The 18689-nt window shown below is 45.1% G+C and overlaps 1 protein-coding gene across 16 annotated transcripts in view; it reads right to left on the reverse strand.

Annotated features, from left to right (window-relative positions):
* Positions 1-18689, reverse strand: part of COL6A3 (collagen type VI alpha 3 chain) — a 111590-nt gene that overhangs the window by 74906 nt on the left and 17995 nt on the right. For 14 of the 16 annotated variants that reach the window (XM_077918652.1, XM_077918701.1, XM_077918682.1 and 11 more), the window contains exons 2-4: positions 11136-11277; positions 7847-8464; positions 2421-3023 (exon numbers count right to left, since the gene is read on the reverse strand). In XM_077918652.1, coding sequence (XP_077774778.1) covers positions 2421-3023; positions 7847-8464; positions 11136-11226 — 1312 coding nt within the window. In that variant the 5' untranslated portion in view covers positions 11227-11277. The remainder of the gene's footprint in view (positions 1-2420; positions 3024-7846; positions 8465-11135; positions 11278-18689) is intronic. The other 2 variants (XM_028702944.2, XM_028703100.2) reach the window with 2 other exon arrangements.

The raw sequence follows: 18689 nt of genomic DNA on the forward strand, positions 1-18689 counted from the left end.
GCTCTAACCAGCTGAGCTATCCAGCTCTGAGTAGGCTTGCTTTAGCAAAATTGTTTTTGGCAGGTGCTGAAAGAAGTGCAGTGAAAGGGTCTGCCTGGCGCTTCTTGGCGGGGGGGTGTGGTGTGTGTAGGAGCAGCAACACTTGCGCCACCCTGTTGTCAAGAACACTTTGTGGTTCTGAGATGGGAAGGAATGCCAGGGCAGAGACACGAACAACAAAACTGCCTGTCCCCAGCAGATGTAATTGGGCACTTGGAACAACTGATAGCTCTTGGTTGGGTTGGAGGAAAGTCAGGTTATGTGTATTTTAGGAAAAACACCTGAAGATTCATTTTTCATGAGGAAGGAATATGACGAGGTCTGGGGACATCTAAACTGTTGTTCAAAGAGCTACTATGCAACAAGTATTCATTATTCTATTAATTATTCTACTGTCTATGGTGTAGAGTGCTTGGCTTGGCATAGCCCATCTTTTGCCTTTGAGTCATGTGCAGAGACCCTCTTTGGATCATACCCAACTCTACCTCTCTTTTAAATCAGAACCAGTGAAGGCAGTGAAGGTCCTGTGTGAGTGCCTGGAGGCGGTTGCAGGATGGAGGCTGAATCCTGACAAGACAGAAGTCCTGTTTTGGGAGGACAGGGGGCAGGTGGGTGTGGGGGACTCCCTGGTCCTGAATGGGGCAACTGTGCCCCTGAAGGAGCAGGTGCGCAGCCTGGGAGTCATTTTGGACTCACAGTTGGACTCACAGGTCAATTCTGTGTCGAGGGCAGCTGTTCACCAGCTCCATCTCGTACGCAGACTGAGACCCTACCTGCCCAGGGACTGTCTTGCTAGAGTGGTGCATGCCCTGGTTATCTCCCGCTTGGACTACTACCATGCGCTCTACGAGGGGCTACCTTTGAAGGTGACCCAGAAACTACAATTAATCTAGAATGCGGCAGCTAGACTGGTGACTGAGAGTGGCCACCAAGACCATATAACACCAGTCCTGAGAGACCTACATTGGCTCCCAGTACGTTTCCGAGCACAATTCAAAGTGTTGGTGCTGACCAGGAAGAGGCCTTCTTGGCAGTGGCACCCTCCCATCAAATGCCAAGGAGATAAAGAACTACACAACTTTTAGAAGACATCTGAAGGCAGCCTTGTATTGGGAGGTTTTTAATGTTTGATGTTTTATTGTGTTTTTATATGTGCTGGAAGCAGCCCAGAATGGCTGGGGAAACCCAGGCAGATGGATGGGGTATAAATTTTAAAATATTATTATTATTATTATTATTATTAGGGACCCCGGTATGAATAGCTCCTCTGCATCAACCAGGGTTTCGGTGTTTGAAAGCATAGCAAGAACCAGGGCATGTATGAAACTGCAAAAGTATGAACACCTTGGTCTCACAGCTGGCAGTAGGTGCCAACAGGCTACAAGTTAAATTACTATATAAATAAAGTAGAATCTCCATGGGAGGACTGTACACATGGTTGTATACATCAAATTCAGATAGACAGCAGCTTGACAAAATGTTGCTACAATCACAGAAATGACAGCTGAGTGTACAAACCCACAGGTGGGGGTGCTGTGCCAGCAACAGATTTCAGAAGTGCTCCTACAGATGTCTGGCAGTAACACACCATGCTCCTGAAATGCTTGTGGGTGGGTTGTTTGCCCTTGTGAACCATTTTAAAGTCAGCTAGCTATTAAGCATTACTATTAATGTATTAATACTAGCATCTGACTATATTAGTATTAAGGTAAAGCACCAACAGCACCACCCACCATGCAGAATTTCTAATTCTTACAAATAGAGTAAACGTCAATAACATTAAAAAGTAAGGCCTGAGGGTAACATTAAAACTGCACAGTGTTGGTTATTTCCATCACGCACCCAAGTTTTTCCATGGAAGGGGCACCATAAGGATTCTGTTCTCCAGTGCCAAAGATCTTGTAGGTCAGCAGTGGGGCTCAGAGATCTTGCCTCTTTCCCATCCCCCAGCCACACTTGACCACAGTGGCAATTGTTTCATCTGCACTTGGCCATTTTATATACAGTGGTACCTCGGGTTACAAACGCTTCGTGCTGCAAACTCCGCTAACCCGGAAGTAGTACCTCGGTGTGAGAACATTGCCCCAGGATGAGAACGGTGGCACGGGAGCAGCGGGAGGCCCCATTAGCGAAAGCGCGCCTCAGGTTAAGAACGGTTTCGGTTAAGAACGAACTTCCGGGACGAGTTAAGTTCGTAACCCGAGGTACCACTGTATTTAGATATATGTTTTCAAAGTCCTATATGCATTCACTACAGGAGCCTGTGTAAAGCCATGACGCACTCTGACTCCTCAGGCAATTAAGAGGGCTGTTTATAAGCTCCCATAAATGAATATAAATAACTGAATGCAATACAATGGTTCATAAAAATAAATACATACCTTCTGTAAGCATGGTTGGGCCATCTAACAAAATGAGCCTCTGGGCCACTCCAACAATGTTTGGCAGTAAGAGATCTTGAAGTTCGCCAAGGTTACTTGTGTCCAGGGCAGTATACACGAAGCTTCCGTCAGTAGCAATTTGCTGAAGCTCTACATTGTCAGCATTCTCGACCCCAATGCTAAATGAAAATATACTGGCTTTCTTTATGGCCAAAATCCCCTCTCTAAGGTCATCGCTAGACTCACTGCCGCTTATCAGCACTAAGATCTGGGGAACACCCTCCTCTATCCTGCTGCCTCCGGACCGGGTAAAGTGGTTTTGCACCACATGCTCAAGAGCTTCCCCGATATTCGCTTCCTCGCCACCCGGCAAGCTAAGGGCCTTCACTGCATTTAAAATGTCAGCTTTTTGGGTGTAGCTGTTCAAGAAGAATGCAGTTCTGGGTTGATCACTATACGTCACTACCCCAATGCGTATGTGCTCAGCTCCAACTGTGAGTTTTTCAATAAAATTTGCAAGGAAATCACGAATGGCTGCGATAGCGCCAGCGCCGATGTTGTTTGATCCGTCAATAAGGAAAATAATGTCAGCAGATTCTTGTGCTTAAAAAAAAGAGAGAGAGAGAGAAATGCAACAGGTGAAAGCATTAAACAAAGTGATTCCATGCAAGTTGTTCTGACATGTTTCTTCGGAAACCAGCAAGAAACACGAATATGGAGGAACAAAACACAAGGTGGCCAAGATCAAATTGCCTGCTAGTTCTGCATTCTGATTGAATATGAATGACCAGATCATATCTATTAATTGCATAAGAACATTGTACCTGAAAGAATTCTCACATAGGTCTACTTGAGGGTTGGGGAGTGACATCTTTTCATTGTATAGTTTATTACGTTTTGCATTTGTGGGCAGGTCACTCCCACCTCTTTGTGCACACTGATACATGAGGCTGTGCTATACAACATCACCTTCACGCTTAAGGCATGTGGCCTTTACTGTCGCTATCTTCTGTCACCTGGCCCATGCACAACACCTTCTCAGGCTGTGCTTTCGGGCGCATTTGGCCAACAAATAACCAGGGAGATGAGAGAGCAAGGAAGTCCCCTTTTGTAGGCAGAAATCCTTGCAATAAGAGGGGAAACTTTACAGGCTACAAACCTTAAAGTACAAGTAAAACGGTTAAAATGTTAATCTAATGATAAATTATAAAACAACTTTAGAGCTTCTTAGAGAAATCCTGGAAAGAAGGGAATTGTGTATATATAAAAAATATGTTCAAATGTGTTTAACAATTCCAATCAAGAATTGACCAGGATATAAGGCAATGTTTTCAAAGGTCAAATACGGTAAGTATCACAGTATATTGACCATATATTTGTTCTTTATATTTAAGGTATGTCTACATGTTTACTAATGATATAAACACTAAAATTTTTTATTTATTTTACTTATTTATATCACACCTTTTTTCCTCTAAGGAGTAGAAAGAAAACCTATATAAATATGCTTGTAGACATGATTTATAGGAATATTGTTCAAAATTGCATTTCTAATGAAGACATTTCTGCTTTTATTCTTCACGTACCATATGACTACTGGATATTCAATCAAGTAATGCAGAATCATGTTAAAACAAGGTGATGAAGTCAGTCATAACACAATTATCCAACCTTATATATGAGAATTCTTCCTGAATGATCAGCTGTTTTTGGATATAAGAAATGTATAATTACGTGGAACATCTCAGTGGGAGGTAAGCTGGCACTGGATGCGCTTATCACAGATTAATTACCATAGTCATTAGTCAGGTGACGTCACCCATGGCTTGCTATAATCTGCACTGTCCTAAACTAATCTAAGCGTTTGGGAATCTGACCAAAATCACTGTGTCTTAACAAATGACCCTTAACACGTCAGTCTCCATATGTGGAGTTTTCTTGTAAAACTGCTGATCTGGAACAGCGCCTGTTCTGGTTCTTTTATCCACAAGCAGCTGAATGTGGATCATGTTTAGCTTCACACAACAGACAAGCGTCCTCCGCTCACAGCAAAATTTAGTGCACCACTATAAAATGGCCAAAGCTGGGGCTGAACAGACAATACAAGAATACTACAGTATTTCATGAATATTTAAATTCATCAAGATGATTAGAGGAAAAGCCACCAAACTCTGGTATTACATTATCTTTAAAGTATATTTAGATCAAATTTGGCCAGTGTTTGCTCTTTCATAGTGACTATCTCACAGTTTATGCTACCAGTGGAGAGAACGATGGACTCGGACCACTGAGATTTTGGCCCAAAACTTTAAGCAGGTCATGATAGCTGATCCTGAACAACCTCACTTGTAACTTGATCTTCCTTAACTCTAGCCCTCAGCCCCCTGAGGAAGGGACAGGATACATCTGTGATGAATAAATATGCTGAACATTCTGGAAAGCTTAAAGTTTTCTGTTTTGCCATTTTAACTATCACACTCTTTGTCGGCCACAAAAACCTAGTGTGCTGGTATTTACTACATGACCTGAAGGTCCCATAAACTGAAATACTGCTGATCTCAAAGAAATAGGGAGGAAGTATACATAACAGCTGGATAATTTGTCACCACTGAAATACCATTATACTGAAGTACACAATGAAGGATTAGGCTGGTGGTGGAGGGCAAATTAAAGCATGCTTTGTTACACAACTAAGCAAAGGATTGTTGGCTTAGAAAGGAAGCAGTGACTTGGTCATTAACCATGATGCAGTAAAATATGTATCAGGAAAACGACAAAAGTGAACTCTGAACTGGTCAAGTAATTCATTTCCAGCATGACCAAAATCTGTCCTTTACAACTTTGGGAACATATCATCATCACATTTAATATGTGGAGGCTGTAAAAAGCACCTGTTGGGTTTAACATTCTATCTCAGGTAAAAAAGTATTTGTAATTGATTAAATTTCATGTTATGCCTTGATATATATAAGCTTATTAAGCCAATTATATGACCATTTCTAGAAAAAGAACATTACTTTTGGATGCCGGCAACTATAGTAAAATTTTTGAATAATACACCTTGTACTCTATATAGTTATATACATTCTGTGAATAACTGGAATAACCCTTGTGCACAGTTACCTTTAAGCACTGTTTAACTCATATACCATTTGCGATATATATTTCACAAGCCAGCTCTCCACGCTGGGCTCTGCCAGACCATGAACTCATATATACCACTGCATAAAGATGAACCAAGAATCTCATGGTGATGTGAGGGCTAAATCAGAGCTTCTGCTCAGATAAAGAGGATCCCACCATATTGGTTCCAATACAGATTAAACTCTGGCAGAAGGCTCTCAAAGAGACCCAGAGATGAATGTGTACTTTCCTAAACCCTTAGAGGTAAAGGGAAGATCCTACAATATGTGTTTCACATCTCTCTGCCTCCTGCATGCTCAAGCTCTCTAAAGGACGTTATGAAGATGTCTTGCCTTGAATTGACCTTTTTTGCATGGCGATTCTTTACAGCAAGATCTGGGAATCAATTTCAAGTGCTTTAAAGCCAGTGATGGAAGTCCTTCCTGGCAAGAAAGGTTACCATAGGTTTCCGATATGCTTTTTAAAATTTTACTTAAAAACATTAAAAATTCATTCTGATATCTAAATGGCCAGCTCATCAGTGACCTCAATGAATCTGAATTTTGCCCCATAAGATTTGCAGAAAAATGAGAGAAACATCTGTTTGCCTGTGTATCATGCAGCAATGCAATGGCGGATGATGGAGCACATAATGGAGTTAATCAGACAGGACAAGATGAGTGTTATAACCTGCATATTGCTGTCAACCTGCAACATTCAAAACATCCATTTCTCCTTTCATGCATCCCAGGGTATAAAAACAAAGGTCTGAGAAGTCCACAATGCGAGAGAATCGCTCTATCAGATTAAACTCAATAGTTTTTCACATTCAGGATTCCCTTTAAAAAATCCTTTTGCTCCCATTTCCTTCCATTTAATGAGGAACAGGAAGATATGAAGTAAGAGGAAATCTTCCACTTTGCCTGACTTCCATTTCTCTCTCTTTCATCGGAGGAGTTTCCTTGATTAGACTTGCCAGGTGTGCTTTTCTCCCATCCCTTTTATACGGCGCCTCCCCTACCTCTAGTAGTGAGCAGTAGGGGAGGGGTCCTACAAAAGGGATGGGAGAAAAGCACATGGGGAGGGGGCAGAGGTAGACGGCAGCTGCCACAGCACCTGGAAAGATTAACAGGTAAAGGGGAATCTCCAGGTGGCCATCAAGGAAACTGGGCTTGACCAGCGACATGCTCCCACTGCCATGGCCAAGGCCCACTTCCTATGTAAACTATTGCAAATACGAAAACCACAAGGGAGCTCTTTGCCCCGCATTTCAAGTCCGTAGATTACCTGAGAACAGGAAGGAGGCCACCTGGTCTTGGGAAAGTCCTTGGGCACATAGATACTTTTTTCACATAAAGTGTAGCTCTAGGAAGGCACATCAGTGGAACATAGCTGTCAACTTTTCCCTTTTCTTGTGAGGAATCCTATTCGGAATAAGGAAATTTCCCTTAAAAAAAGGGAAATGTTGACAGCTATGGAGTGGAGGAGGAGAGCTTAAGTTTCGCAAGCAACATTCATTTAGTTCTAGTTCTGTATCTGCAGTAAATGTAAGCTAAGGTGTGCTGATAGAGTCTTGCCAGATCTTCATTCACTGTGATTCAGGTGTTCTTGAGCACACCATTATCTCGGCTGCAGCAGCCTCCCTCACAAAATGTGGTTACGATAACAATCTTCTATGTCACATTTAAATGTACTTTATTAATGACCACAGGATAAGGAAGCACTTTGGACTTCATTTGTATGTGATTCTGCTTTAAAGCCTGTAGCAAAAAATATGCCAAATTGAGCAGCCTTTGTTTTTAACCCCTCAGATGTGCAACTTAGGGCCTTTCCAGACAATTCTGGCTTTTGTTACTCAGCAGCTGAAAAGGAGAGGGACCAGGCATCTTGCGCTAACACAGCCCCCCAGTGTGCAGAGAATTTTTTCCAGCACTCCCTTGAGTTACTTATCACTTGCTGTAGTGCGATAAGCAACATTCCACCCATCTACATGACACTCTGTAAAATTTTAAAATACTTTATATATCTCATAATTGTATACATTTATTAGAGATTAGGCACTCCCTGACCATAGCACTCAAGCAAGGAATCCCTCGCGCAGGGTGCATGCAGGGAGATCTGCAGCAGAACTTCACTATTTTGTTATTTCTTCCTCCCGTCTTTTTAATTTGATTCCTGCGGTTACTGTTGCCGGGAAAGGCCCTTGGTCCACACATCCAAATGTCTAAAATGATGGGAAGAGCACCAATTGCAACACCTCCCTTGAGTACAAGTATTGCAATATCACAGCAGAACAGCGTTACCTGTGATGTCTTTAATCACTCCTTTTGCTCCAGCCATTTCTGGAGTCATAGATGAGCGAATACTTGCAACTAAGTCTCCTACAATGCCGTGGAGAGCAGTAAAGTTCGCTAGGTTGAACAAGTGCACATCAAGAGGTTCGCTTGCTATTTCCTTTAATTCCCCTTCCACTGCGTCCTGCACTCCAATGGCAAACATGTTTACATCGGCAGATTTAAGAACAGATGACGGCAGAGCCACATCATCTTGGGATCGTCCATCCGTTAACACTATAATAACCTGGGGTGCACCATCGCTCACCCTGCTTCCAGCAGCTTTAGAAAGATGGTTCCGAATTAGAAACTCTAATCCTTCTCCGGTCTTGGTTCCTCCCCCCATATAAGGCATGTGTGAAATATGGGAGAGGACATCTTGTACAGTATGGTATGTGTTTAACTGGAATTCTGTGTGTGGGTTTCCGCTGAACTGGACCAGACCAAACCGAAAATCGTTTCCACCCACATCTAATTGTTTTACAACATCATACAGAAACTCCCGAACAAGTTGGAAATGCTCCTTTCCAATGCTCCAAGAAGAATCCACTAGAAATATTATATCAGCAGCAGCACCGATTTTCACATCTTTAAAAAAAACACATGGATTTATGATTTTCTAGAGGCCACAGGCCAGGAGAGGGGAGTCTTGTTCTATAGTCATAGACCCCGCTTGGCATAATTGGCAGGAGCACAGACCTTATGAACCCATAAACCCAATAAATTGGGGCAGGAGGAAGGGGGGGAAAGCTCATTCCAACAGATCAGCTTGCTCTTGTTGAATATATGGTACGCTGAATATATAATTTTATTCTTCGTAAACTTATGGCTGTTTCTTGCTACAGAAACTTCTTCCAAAGGAATATTCTCTAGATATGGGATTCCCTTACCTAAGCAGGACGAGCAAACACCCTGATGCGTTCATGTGTCATCCTTTCCCAATGACTTTAAGTCATACTCAAAACCTGTTGATCCAGTGGTAGCAGCTCCTGAATAGGTCACTGAAGAATACAGTGGCAGTTTGACTGTTGATTTTGTTGGCCGCATTTGTGGGAATTGAAGTTATTCCACTTGCAAGGTTAACAGCCTTATTGTAACACTGGCTGAATCCGCAAATAACTAGAGCTATAGAAAAGTTCACCCCACATGCTACGTTAGCACAATGCTGAAAATTATCACACTGCACTAGTAATGGGTAGATTTTTTGTACTGATTTAAAATGTCAGTCCTTGAAATTATTTACATGCTTCTTACAGAAAAAAATAAAACATTTGAACCATTTTTCTGAGTTTATCTGAAGACTTAGGAAGTGCCTTGCGAACCTGCTACCAGTTTTTTAAAAAACCAAAGACCTCCTTCTTCCCTTTACATGCCTATGAAGCAGTGGCGTAGCGTGGGGGGTGCAGGGGGGGCCGGCCGCACCGGGCGCAACATCTGGGGTTAGGGCAAATCCACAGGTTAGGGGGCGCAAATCCACGGGTTAGGGGGCGCAAATTACTTGCCTTGCCCCGGGTGCTGACAACCCACGCTACGCCACTGCTATGAAGAGACAGTGGGAACAGGAGCTGTGTTTCCCTCCCATACTGCCTCTGCTTCCATCACCAGGTTGCTTAGGCTGCAAGAATCCTTGGGAGAACTACCTCTACCACAATCACCTGGGAATTCTGCCTTGGCATTTGACTAATCAGTAGGGCAGAGGGAGGAAATGAGGGGGAAAGCGGCTGCCAACCGCCACCTGACAAGTAAGCAATGACAAGCAAGTAATGGCAGAAAACAAATCACTGGAGCGGGGTGGGAGTCACAACACTGGCTTCCTGGCAGCGGGGTTTCCTGCTGCTTGCCAAGGGAGGGAGAGGGACAGTGGCTGGGAGGTCAGCGCAGGGTGGGTCCACCACTGGAGTCCATTTGCCAGTGCACCCAACCTGTGCCAGCCTCTGCACTTTCCCTCCCACCTCCTCCAAGTAAGCAGCAGTGACCCTGCTGCCAGAAAGCTAGCATTGTGCCTCTCCACCCCCTGCCCACCCAGGGAAAGCCACTTCTGCATAATGGGAAGCAGGGATAGTGCCTGGTGGACTGGGGTCTGGCACAGAGGGCTTTGGCGGACAACAAAGGCTGGCAGCGTCAGGGAAATGTGGAAATTATTTTCCAACTGGAATTCTGATCCAAGGCAGGAAAGAATTCTGGGGTTTTAAAAGCTCACTGGAATTGCATGCCAATAATTGGTAGAAAAAAGAATGGTACAGTGGCGTAGCGTGGGGGGTACAGGGGGGGCCGGCCGCACCGGGCGCAACATCTGGGGTTAGGGCAAATCCACAGGTTAGGGGGCGCAAATCCACGGGTTAGGGGGCGCAAATCCACGGGTTAGGGGGCGCAAATTACTTGCCTTGCCCCGGGTGCTGACAACCCACGCTACGCCACTGGAATGGTATAAAGACTTACTACAATCACCCCTGTGAAATAGCCCTCAGATATTCTGCAATACTACTTAGCACATTAGAACATTAAAAATACTGGTCTCAGACTAATTTTTGATCACTTTTGAAAGGGAGTGGGAATAGTTTCCTCTTTTGTATTGTAATAATGAGAATGAGGGTGGAAGGTGGAAGACTTCCATTGCCGACAGTATCCATATTTTTCCTGTGCTACGTATGTATACCAAGAGAGACACTGGCCATGTTTGGATGTAAATTTAAACCATAGTTTAGCATAGTGAACCTTGGCAAGCCTCAAGATGACATGCTCCTCCTTCCCCTTCCATTTCAGATTAACCACAGTCAGTGAAAACAAAAGAAGTTCATAAACTATGGTTTGAAGTTGGCTTGTTTCTACCAACCATAGTTAAAATGAACTACAGTTTGTCATGGCAAGCGGTGACTAAACTAAAACAGAGGCAAAATTTTCTGAGCTCTGCGTGGCTGTGCTGGAGGAGGAGAGAGCTCACAAGCCTAAGGCTTGTTTTGAAAATTAAGCTTGGTATATCCAAATCAGCCTACTATTTCTACCAGTAAGCAAAGGTAAGGAAAAAAGAGGTTATACAGGGGCAATTACTTAATTCACAGAGATCTGTCTCCAGTCTCTGTCATGGGATCACTGCAATGAATGTGTTTATGGAAACGCAACAGAGTTTCAGGGATATAAAGCTGCAGTTGGTACAACTGATTTGAACAAATATTTGTTTAGGGCCCAAAATACATGTCCTCACACTCTGCCAACTTCAAGACATCAAAAAGCAAGTTACCTAAAGATAATGGCAACTTACCAGCTCCTTGCTGCTGCGCATCAGCATTATGGTAGCCTGAGAGTAAAAGACAAAAGATGGTTGCTAAAGGCAAATGCCGGTGTTTCCTCATTTTCTTTTTTTAGGTGGGTTGGCTAGTTTCTCAAAGCACCAGTTCTTAGATCTGAAAAGAAACAGAGATGCTGTCAGGAAAATTCCTACGGAACTTCAAATGGGAAATCTACATAACTCACTCATTCCACGAACCAAGCACACATACCATAATGATTTTGCGTTTGCTATCAAGAACTGTTTTCAATCACGCAACAAAAATGAAAACTAGGCCATCAGTATTTACTTCTGGGCCACTCAGCCTACGTTTGTCACTGGCACAAATAGATTCTGTCTTCTAGGAAGAGAAAGTCATCGGCTGAGCCGCCTTCCTGCCCAGAGGTGCTTGGGAGGGAGCTACAGCCCCTCAGAGCTCTGTTACCTCCCCAGCTTATAAAGTAAGATGCAAGGAAACCTCTCATGCCCTCCCTTCTCCCAGGTTCCCTCTTCCTCTGAGCCTTGTGCTGATAAGAGGTGACATGGCTGAGCTCCAAAGACTGCAGCCCACCGAGCATCATCCGGATTCATCCAGGCTATGCTGGCACGAGGTGTGTAATGGCAAGGTCTGAAACAGGGTTGCGCTCCTGCAACAGCATTCTGTGCCTGAAGTTTAAAGGGTTCTCCCTGCCCCATGAAGATGGAGATGCCTCATTCCAATTAGCCAAAAGTGTTTCAGCGTCTCAACTTCTCTGCCAATTTAACTCAGCACGTGCAACACAACATGAAAGACAAGGAAGTCTGAGCTCATTAACGACAAGCAACATGTTTCTGTAACAAAAATAAACAACTGTCAAAAACAAACCAGTTGGAAATGAAAGAGTTCCAGATCACTTAAAATTTTGAAACTCTGCACTATCTTGTCAGTGACAGTTGCTGAAGAGTGGAATGGACTCCTTCAAAAGTTGGTGGAGGTTTTGGGGCAGAGGTTGGATAGTCATCTGTCAGGAAACTTTTAGTTCTGGTTCCTGTTTTGCAGAGGTTGGACTAGGGTGCCCCTGGGGTTCCTTCCAATTCTTTGGTCTGAGAAGTTAAATCACACAGTCCAACACATGCACAGCTAAGGTTGACGACTACAGATCGCATCAATAACTTCTTGCAGAATGTATCTGGTTTGATGGAAATGAGGAAGAAACCTCCAGAATCATAAGGCCTCAAAATCATAGAACAGCTATATAGGAAGAAATCGGTCAGGCACTCTGCATGTGCCCACTATATAGCCGATAAAAAATAGGTTGCCATCCAGAAAACAAAGTAGGTTAGCATAGATCCAGAATGGCTCCTTGGCATGTGAGCAACCAACTTGAACCCAGATGCATCTCTTCCCCTCTTGGAACTACAGGGCCAGCACAACCTCTCCTTTGTGATCACTTCCCTTATGTGGTGCCACCACTCACTACAGCTGGAGTCCAGCTTAGCGATGTTCTTCCATCCGGAGTCCCCAGATCAGTGTTTCTTCAAACTTGGGTCTCCAGTTATTGTTGGACTACAACTCCCAACATCCCTAGCTAGCAGGACCAGTGATCAGGGATTATGGGAGTTGTAGTCCAACAACTGCTGGAGACCCAAGTTTGAGAAACCCTTCCCCGGATGTTGCTGGATTACCACCTCCACAAATGCAGATCATGTCCATGGGACAATATCCAACGTCAAGCTGCCCTCTTTGTGCCATGCCATCACCCAGCTGCCTGGAGTCCTACTTGTAACTGGAAAACTTGTATTACATACACAGACAGAATCTCTTCAGACAACTGCAAGTGCAGAGGGGCAGGAATCCCAGAAGTGCATCATGCACCCCATCCCCCCAACTCTGTCCTCACATGTTCTTTGGCATGCCTGAACAGGCCTGCAGAGTGAGGAAAAAGTGGTGTAGAAGGAAGCTTCAGTGCGATCACTTGTGGCACCCAGGAGAACTGGCCTCGAACAGTGCTTTGGAGATGTGTCCTGCTGTCACCTAGTTCACTGAGCTGGTCAACTTGCATCTGGGCTATTCTGCTCCAAGCTGCAAATGAGAGGTGCCTCTATCATAACACATGTCCAGACAATATAAGGTTTTCCCCAGTGCACACCAGCAGCTCAAAAAGAATACCAAATGAGAACTCCTCTAGTTCTTTCTATGGAAGGATTTTCGTAGGGTAGATCATTCTGTCTCATAAGCCTTTGCCTGTAGTCTGAAGTGCTACAGTCCATATATAGATTTACTACCTGAGTAAAGGAACAATAACTCAACTTTATTTTCCTTTCTATTCTGAATTTCCCTAAAAGAACTCCTCACTCTCATACATATTACAGAAACTGATCTGCAAACGTAGTTATTTCTTTTCCTCCCCTCCTACCTCACAAATATGGTATTCAGTCTCAGTTCCTATATATTTTCTCTCACGATAAAACTATAGCCTCACAGAAACACAATTCATGTAAAAGAACACAAATTCTTTCTCAAAGCAATCTTCACATTCCTGAAGCAGGCAATGAATTTCTTATCGTTGTTATTAATTAAATTTATATGCCACATTTCATCTGCAGATCTCAGGGCAGTCCCCAACACAAAACTCACTAAATACATCAAAATGACATAAACACATACTTGACTTCCTACTTGCTTTCATAAGCACATAGACTGAGGGTTAAAGAATTTGGGTTGCAATCCAGGATACATTTAAGGTAAAGGGACCCCTGACCATTAGGTCCAGTCATGGCCGACTCTGGGGTTGCAGCGCTCATCTCGCTTTACTGGCCGAGGGAGCCGGCGTACAGCTTCCGGGTCATGTGGCCAGCATGACTAAGCCGCTTCTGGTGAACCAGAGCAGCGCACGTAAACGCCGTTTACCTTCCCGCCGGAGTGGTACCTATTTATCTACTTGCACTTTGACGTGCTTTCGTTGGCTAGGTTGGCAGGATACATTTACCTGTGAGTAAATCCCACTGGGCCGATTGAGGTAGGTACAATGGGCTGTCAGATTATTTTATTTGTATTATTATTATTATTATTATTATTATTATTATTACTACTACTACTACATAGGATTCTATCCAAGGTTAGACCTACTCAAAGCAGGCCATCAACATTCATGGACATGACTAGGTTCATTGATTTCAATGGGTTTATTATGAGCAAAACTTAGTTGGATGCAACCCAAAGTCTGGAACAGGAACCGAGGCAGTTCGACTGCATGGGGAAACAGAAGTAACATATTCAGGAATAAAAACTCAAGGAGGAAAAGAAAATGAAATGCTTGAAGAACTTTGTGTCCTCCAGATTGGTAAAAGGCTTCCTTTTGCCACCCGTTTCCTCTTTCAAGCAGAGTAGGAATCATCCCCGATCTTCTTGTGTTCAGAGGCGAATCTGCTTGGCCTGCAGGCTCTCTTTTCTGTAGGCATTCTTCCTCTTCCCTCCATAAACGCTTGAAAGTATTCGCAGGCCAAGCACTTCATCTGTTGGCTCTTTAATTATACAAATATGGCAATGAACGCAGTTTTCTCCTTTGAAGGAGAATGCATATGCAGCTGTAACTCATGTAACGCCGTTCGTTCCCTCCGAAGAACAAAGTTTTGAGGGGGGTGGGGATGTTCTTCCTTGTGATCCAAGAACACAGCTGAAGAATATATTACACAAGCATGCGCTGATGCACTGCCAATAAACTCAGATGTGAAAAGTGATGGATGTGGCGTTTCACAGGGAGGGAATGCTGCCATTCAGGTCACAGTCCATATGGTGGGGGCCACTCCAAATCAAAAGGCCACAAGGACAGGAATTGCTGGGCAAGAGCCAGCCCAGGCCTCCTCCCAGTTGCTCTCCACTGTGCATACATCACTGCAGCTGCACACTCTGCAAGCTGTGGGTGGGAAGGTTCGGCTGGAGCAGAAGTCATGGCGAGATCCGAAGAGAAGGGAGATCCAGACCAGCTCTTCTCTCACATTTCAGCCCAGCTTAGTTTTGCTGCTCATTGTCTGGGTCTAGGTACTGTATGCACTTAAAAAGTACATTCTTTTCCTCAAATAATTGGCACTGTAGTTCATCCCCCACAGAGTTCTAATTCCAGCAACTCTTAGCAAACTACAGTGCCCAGAATTCTTTGAGGGAGGAAATGTCATGAGCCCCTTGGAGGTGCTGGTCAGATCTCTAGGAGGAATGCGAAGACCTCAGAGATGGGGGAGGCAGAAATGGCACCCCAATAAGTCTCTGATCCTGGTGTTGTAAACAAAATCTGCCCGTATAGAGTCCTTAAGTGGGTTCCCTATCGGTAGGAGAAAATAACAGAGGCCAACCAGAGAATATTGAGAAGCAAAGCAGCCAGTAAGCTTGATCTTTATTAAACTGTTACAACAGGGTCCTCACTCACCACATGCAGGAGGGAGGAGCAACCCAGAACAATGGCATACAAGCCCTTATATAGACTCTTTGAAATTGCCACCCTGTAAGCTTAATACATCATACAAACATCACTGAATCCTGTCTGGCAGGAAACCTGTTGATGGGTTTATCTGGAGAGCCTGGCTATTCTTTTGTGATGATAAATACTTAATTCCTGAGTCCAGGTCACAGGCTCACCCTAAAAGGTAAAGGTAAAGGGACCCTTGACCATTAGGTCCAGTCATGACCGATTCTGGGGTTGCGGCGCTCATCTCGCTTTATTGGCCGAGGGAGCCCGCGTACAGCTTCCAGGTCATGTGGCCAGCATGACTAAGCCACTTCTGGCAAACCAGAGCAGCGCATGGAAACGCCGTTTACCTTCCCGCCAGAGCGGTACCTATTTATCTACTTGCACTTTGACGTGCTTTCGAACTGCTAGGTTGGCAGGAGCAGGGACTGAGCAACGGGAGCTCACCCCATCGTGGGGATTCAAACCACCGCCCTTCTGATCGGCAAGTCCTAGGCTCTGTGGTGTAACCCACAGCGCCACCCAAGTCCCTATTCATATCCAAATGTACCCTTAAGGCAGGATTTGTGAGCATAGACAATGGGGAGGTTTTCCCATTTCCTTCCTCCTTGCAGACAGACATTTGAGGTCAATTTGGGAGAGTCAAAATGGTTTCCTGTACTATTTCAGACACATGGCTTACATACTTATGCATGTGTTTGCCTTGTAAATTTATGAACATTTAATTTATATATTTGAGACCTTAAATTCTTATAACACTGGGGAGGGGTCCAGGGACCTGGTGGGGGTGTGGCGATCTGGATTCAGGGGAGGGACCAAGCAGGTTGTCAGAGGGATGTCCCACTCTTCGACATGAGGCCTTCCTAGTCTGACACCTCCACCTGGGAAGCCACCTCTGGGGCACCTTCTCCTTTCAGAGAGGCGTTGATCCCTTCTAGAAGGCAACTGAGAATCTGATGCTGAGCCAGCCTTGACTCTGACTCTGTCTCCATGGACACAGAAATGGCAACACCAGCAAAAACAAAGGCCACAGAGCCCACCCGCCCAAAGGAGCGTTGCTTTGCTTGCCCATTCTTGTGCCTCCGGCTGCTTGCCACCCACATGGTTGTGCCCACCCGCTCTTTAAAAGGATAGTGCGGAGGGGGGCATTGTTTGTTGCGTCAGTTGCTTCATAATGTGTCTGAACCTCCTACGTACCTGCTGAGCCCGGCAACCTCTATTTTGCCTTATGTGCCGATATGATTTGAGCACTAAAGCCTTGGGCAGAATTTGAGCTGGGAACTGGAGTTATTAGTTCAGCGGACAGGGACAGGGCAGAAAGCGTGATTTGTGGTGACTTTAAAGGGGTTGGCTGCATACACACTAGGAGCATTCATGTTCTCATCTTCCAGAATCATCTTCCAAAGCAACTACTCTATTCCCAACTTAAGAATGGAAAGCGAAATGCCAGTGAACAAAAAAAGAGGTTTAAGACACTCTCAAGGCAAACCTAAAAAATGCAGTATAAGCATGGATAATTGGGACACACTGGCCTGCAAGTGCTCCAATTGCAGAATAGCCTCTACCAAAGGTGTCATGAAGAAGCACAAACTCAGGATGAAAAAGAGAAACAAGCTAAGAGGAAGGCAAATTTGGCAAAACCTCACTGTGATCAACTCCTGCCTGGAAACCTATGCCCCATTGTGGAACGATGTGCAGATCCAGAATTGGCCTCCACAGTCACCTGCAGACACACCGTTAAGACCATATTCATGGAAGACAATCTTACTCGGCAATGAGTCGTCGCCGAAGAAGAAGAGTGTTTGTTGTCACTTTATATTATTAACTAAGTGGCTTTTGAACACCTCAGGTTTGCTGCCATCTCATAGAACCATAGAATTGCAGAGTTGGAAGGGACCCCAAGGGTAATCTTATCCAACCTCCTGCAATGCAGGAATCTCAGCTAAGGCACCCATGACAGATGGCCATCCAACCATCCAGCTTATCCTATAAGTGAGCAATCCAGTCTCTATAGCAATACCATCTAAAGCAGTGTTTCCCAACCTTTTTTGGGCAAAGGCACACTTGTTTCATGAAAAAAATCTCGAGGCACACCACAGCCCTGTGACGTCAGCGCGCAGCGTCACGCCGGGAGGGACGCACGAAAGTGTAAGTTTCAATCCCCCCCCTTGCCTTCCTTCTGTGCCAACCGCCAAAAAGCCAAGAATCGCGGGACCGCCGGCGGAGGGGGGGAGGGCGAGCGGAGGCAGCGGCGAGCCCCGTTCCTCCCCATCCGCCCCATTCCGTGCAAGGAGCGCGAACAGGTGTGAGAAGGGGGTCAAACCTGCGGGCCGGCGCCGGGGAACCTCCAAGCTTTGGGGGTGGGGGGGGAGGAGGCAGCAAAGCGAGGCAGGAAGGAGAGCGCGGCTTGGCTGGGTGAGCTTTGGCAGGGGCAGGGAATGAGAGCCGCGAGGCGGGCGCTGCGGACGGAGGCGCTGCCCGCCGAGCTCGCAGGCAGCCAGGCAGGCAGACGGCGAGAGCCCCGCGCTGGGCGGCCTCTCCTGGGAAGTTTCAAAGCTGTAGTTAACTTTTTTAGATTATTATAAAAAAAACTGAATGCTGGAGCACGATTTCTGTTCTCATCCTGAAGCAAAGTTCTTAACCCAAGGTAATATTTCTGGGTTAGTGGAGTCTGTAACCTGAAGCCTCAGTTACCCGAGGTACCACTGTCCCATGTAATGTAGTTTTGTGTTTTTGTGTTGTGAGCCTTGGATGTTAAACAGCCACCACCACCGCAGGCCCTTAAAAACAAGGTACTTTCATATTCATCTTTACTTGGAGGCAAGCCTCCCTCTTCCCAAGGGGGCCACTTCCCAATTCAGAGTGCTTGGCATCCTAAGGAGGGGAGCAGCGCTGGATTTGGGACGCTGCTGGCGGCAGAAGGGCGCAAATAACAACACTGAACAGATCCGTTGGAAAAAGCAGCTGTACCAAAATGAATTATTGCGAAAATGAGGGATATTTGAGGGAGGGGCCGTCAAATGTTGTCCTCGCCCAGGACGCCACTTGAAGGAAGCAGCGGGGGCGGACGCGGGTTGGAATCCTCTCAGCCCGGCCTCCCTCACAG

Source organism: Podarcis muralis, chromosome 1 (assembly GCF_964188315.1).
Source record: "Podarcis muralis chromosome 1, rPodMur119.hap1.1, whole genome shotgun sequence".
Lineage (NCBI taxonomy): Eukaryota > Metazoa > Chordata > Lepidosauria > Squamata > Lacertidae > Podarcis > Podarcis muralis.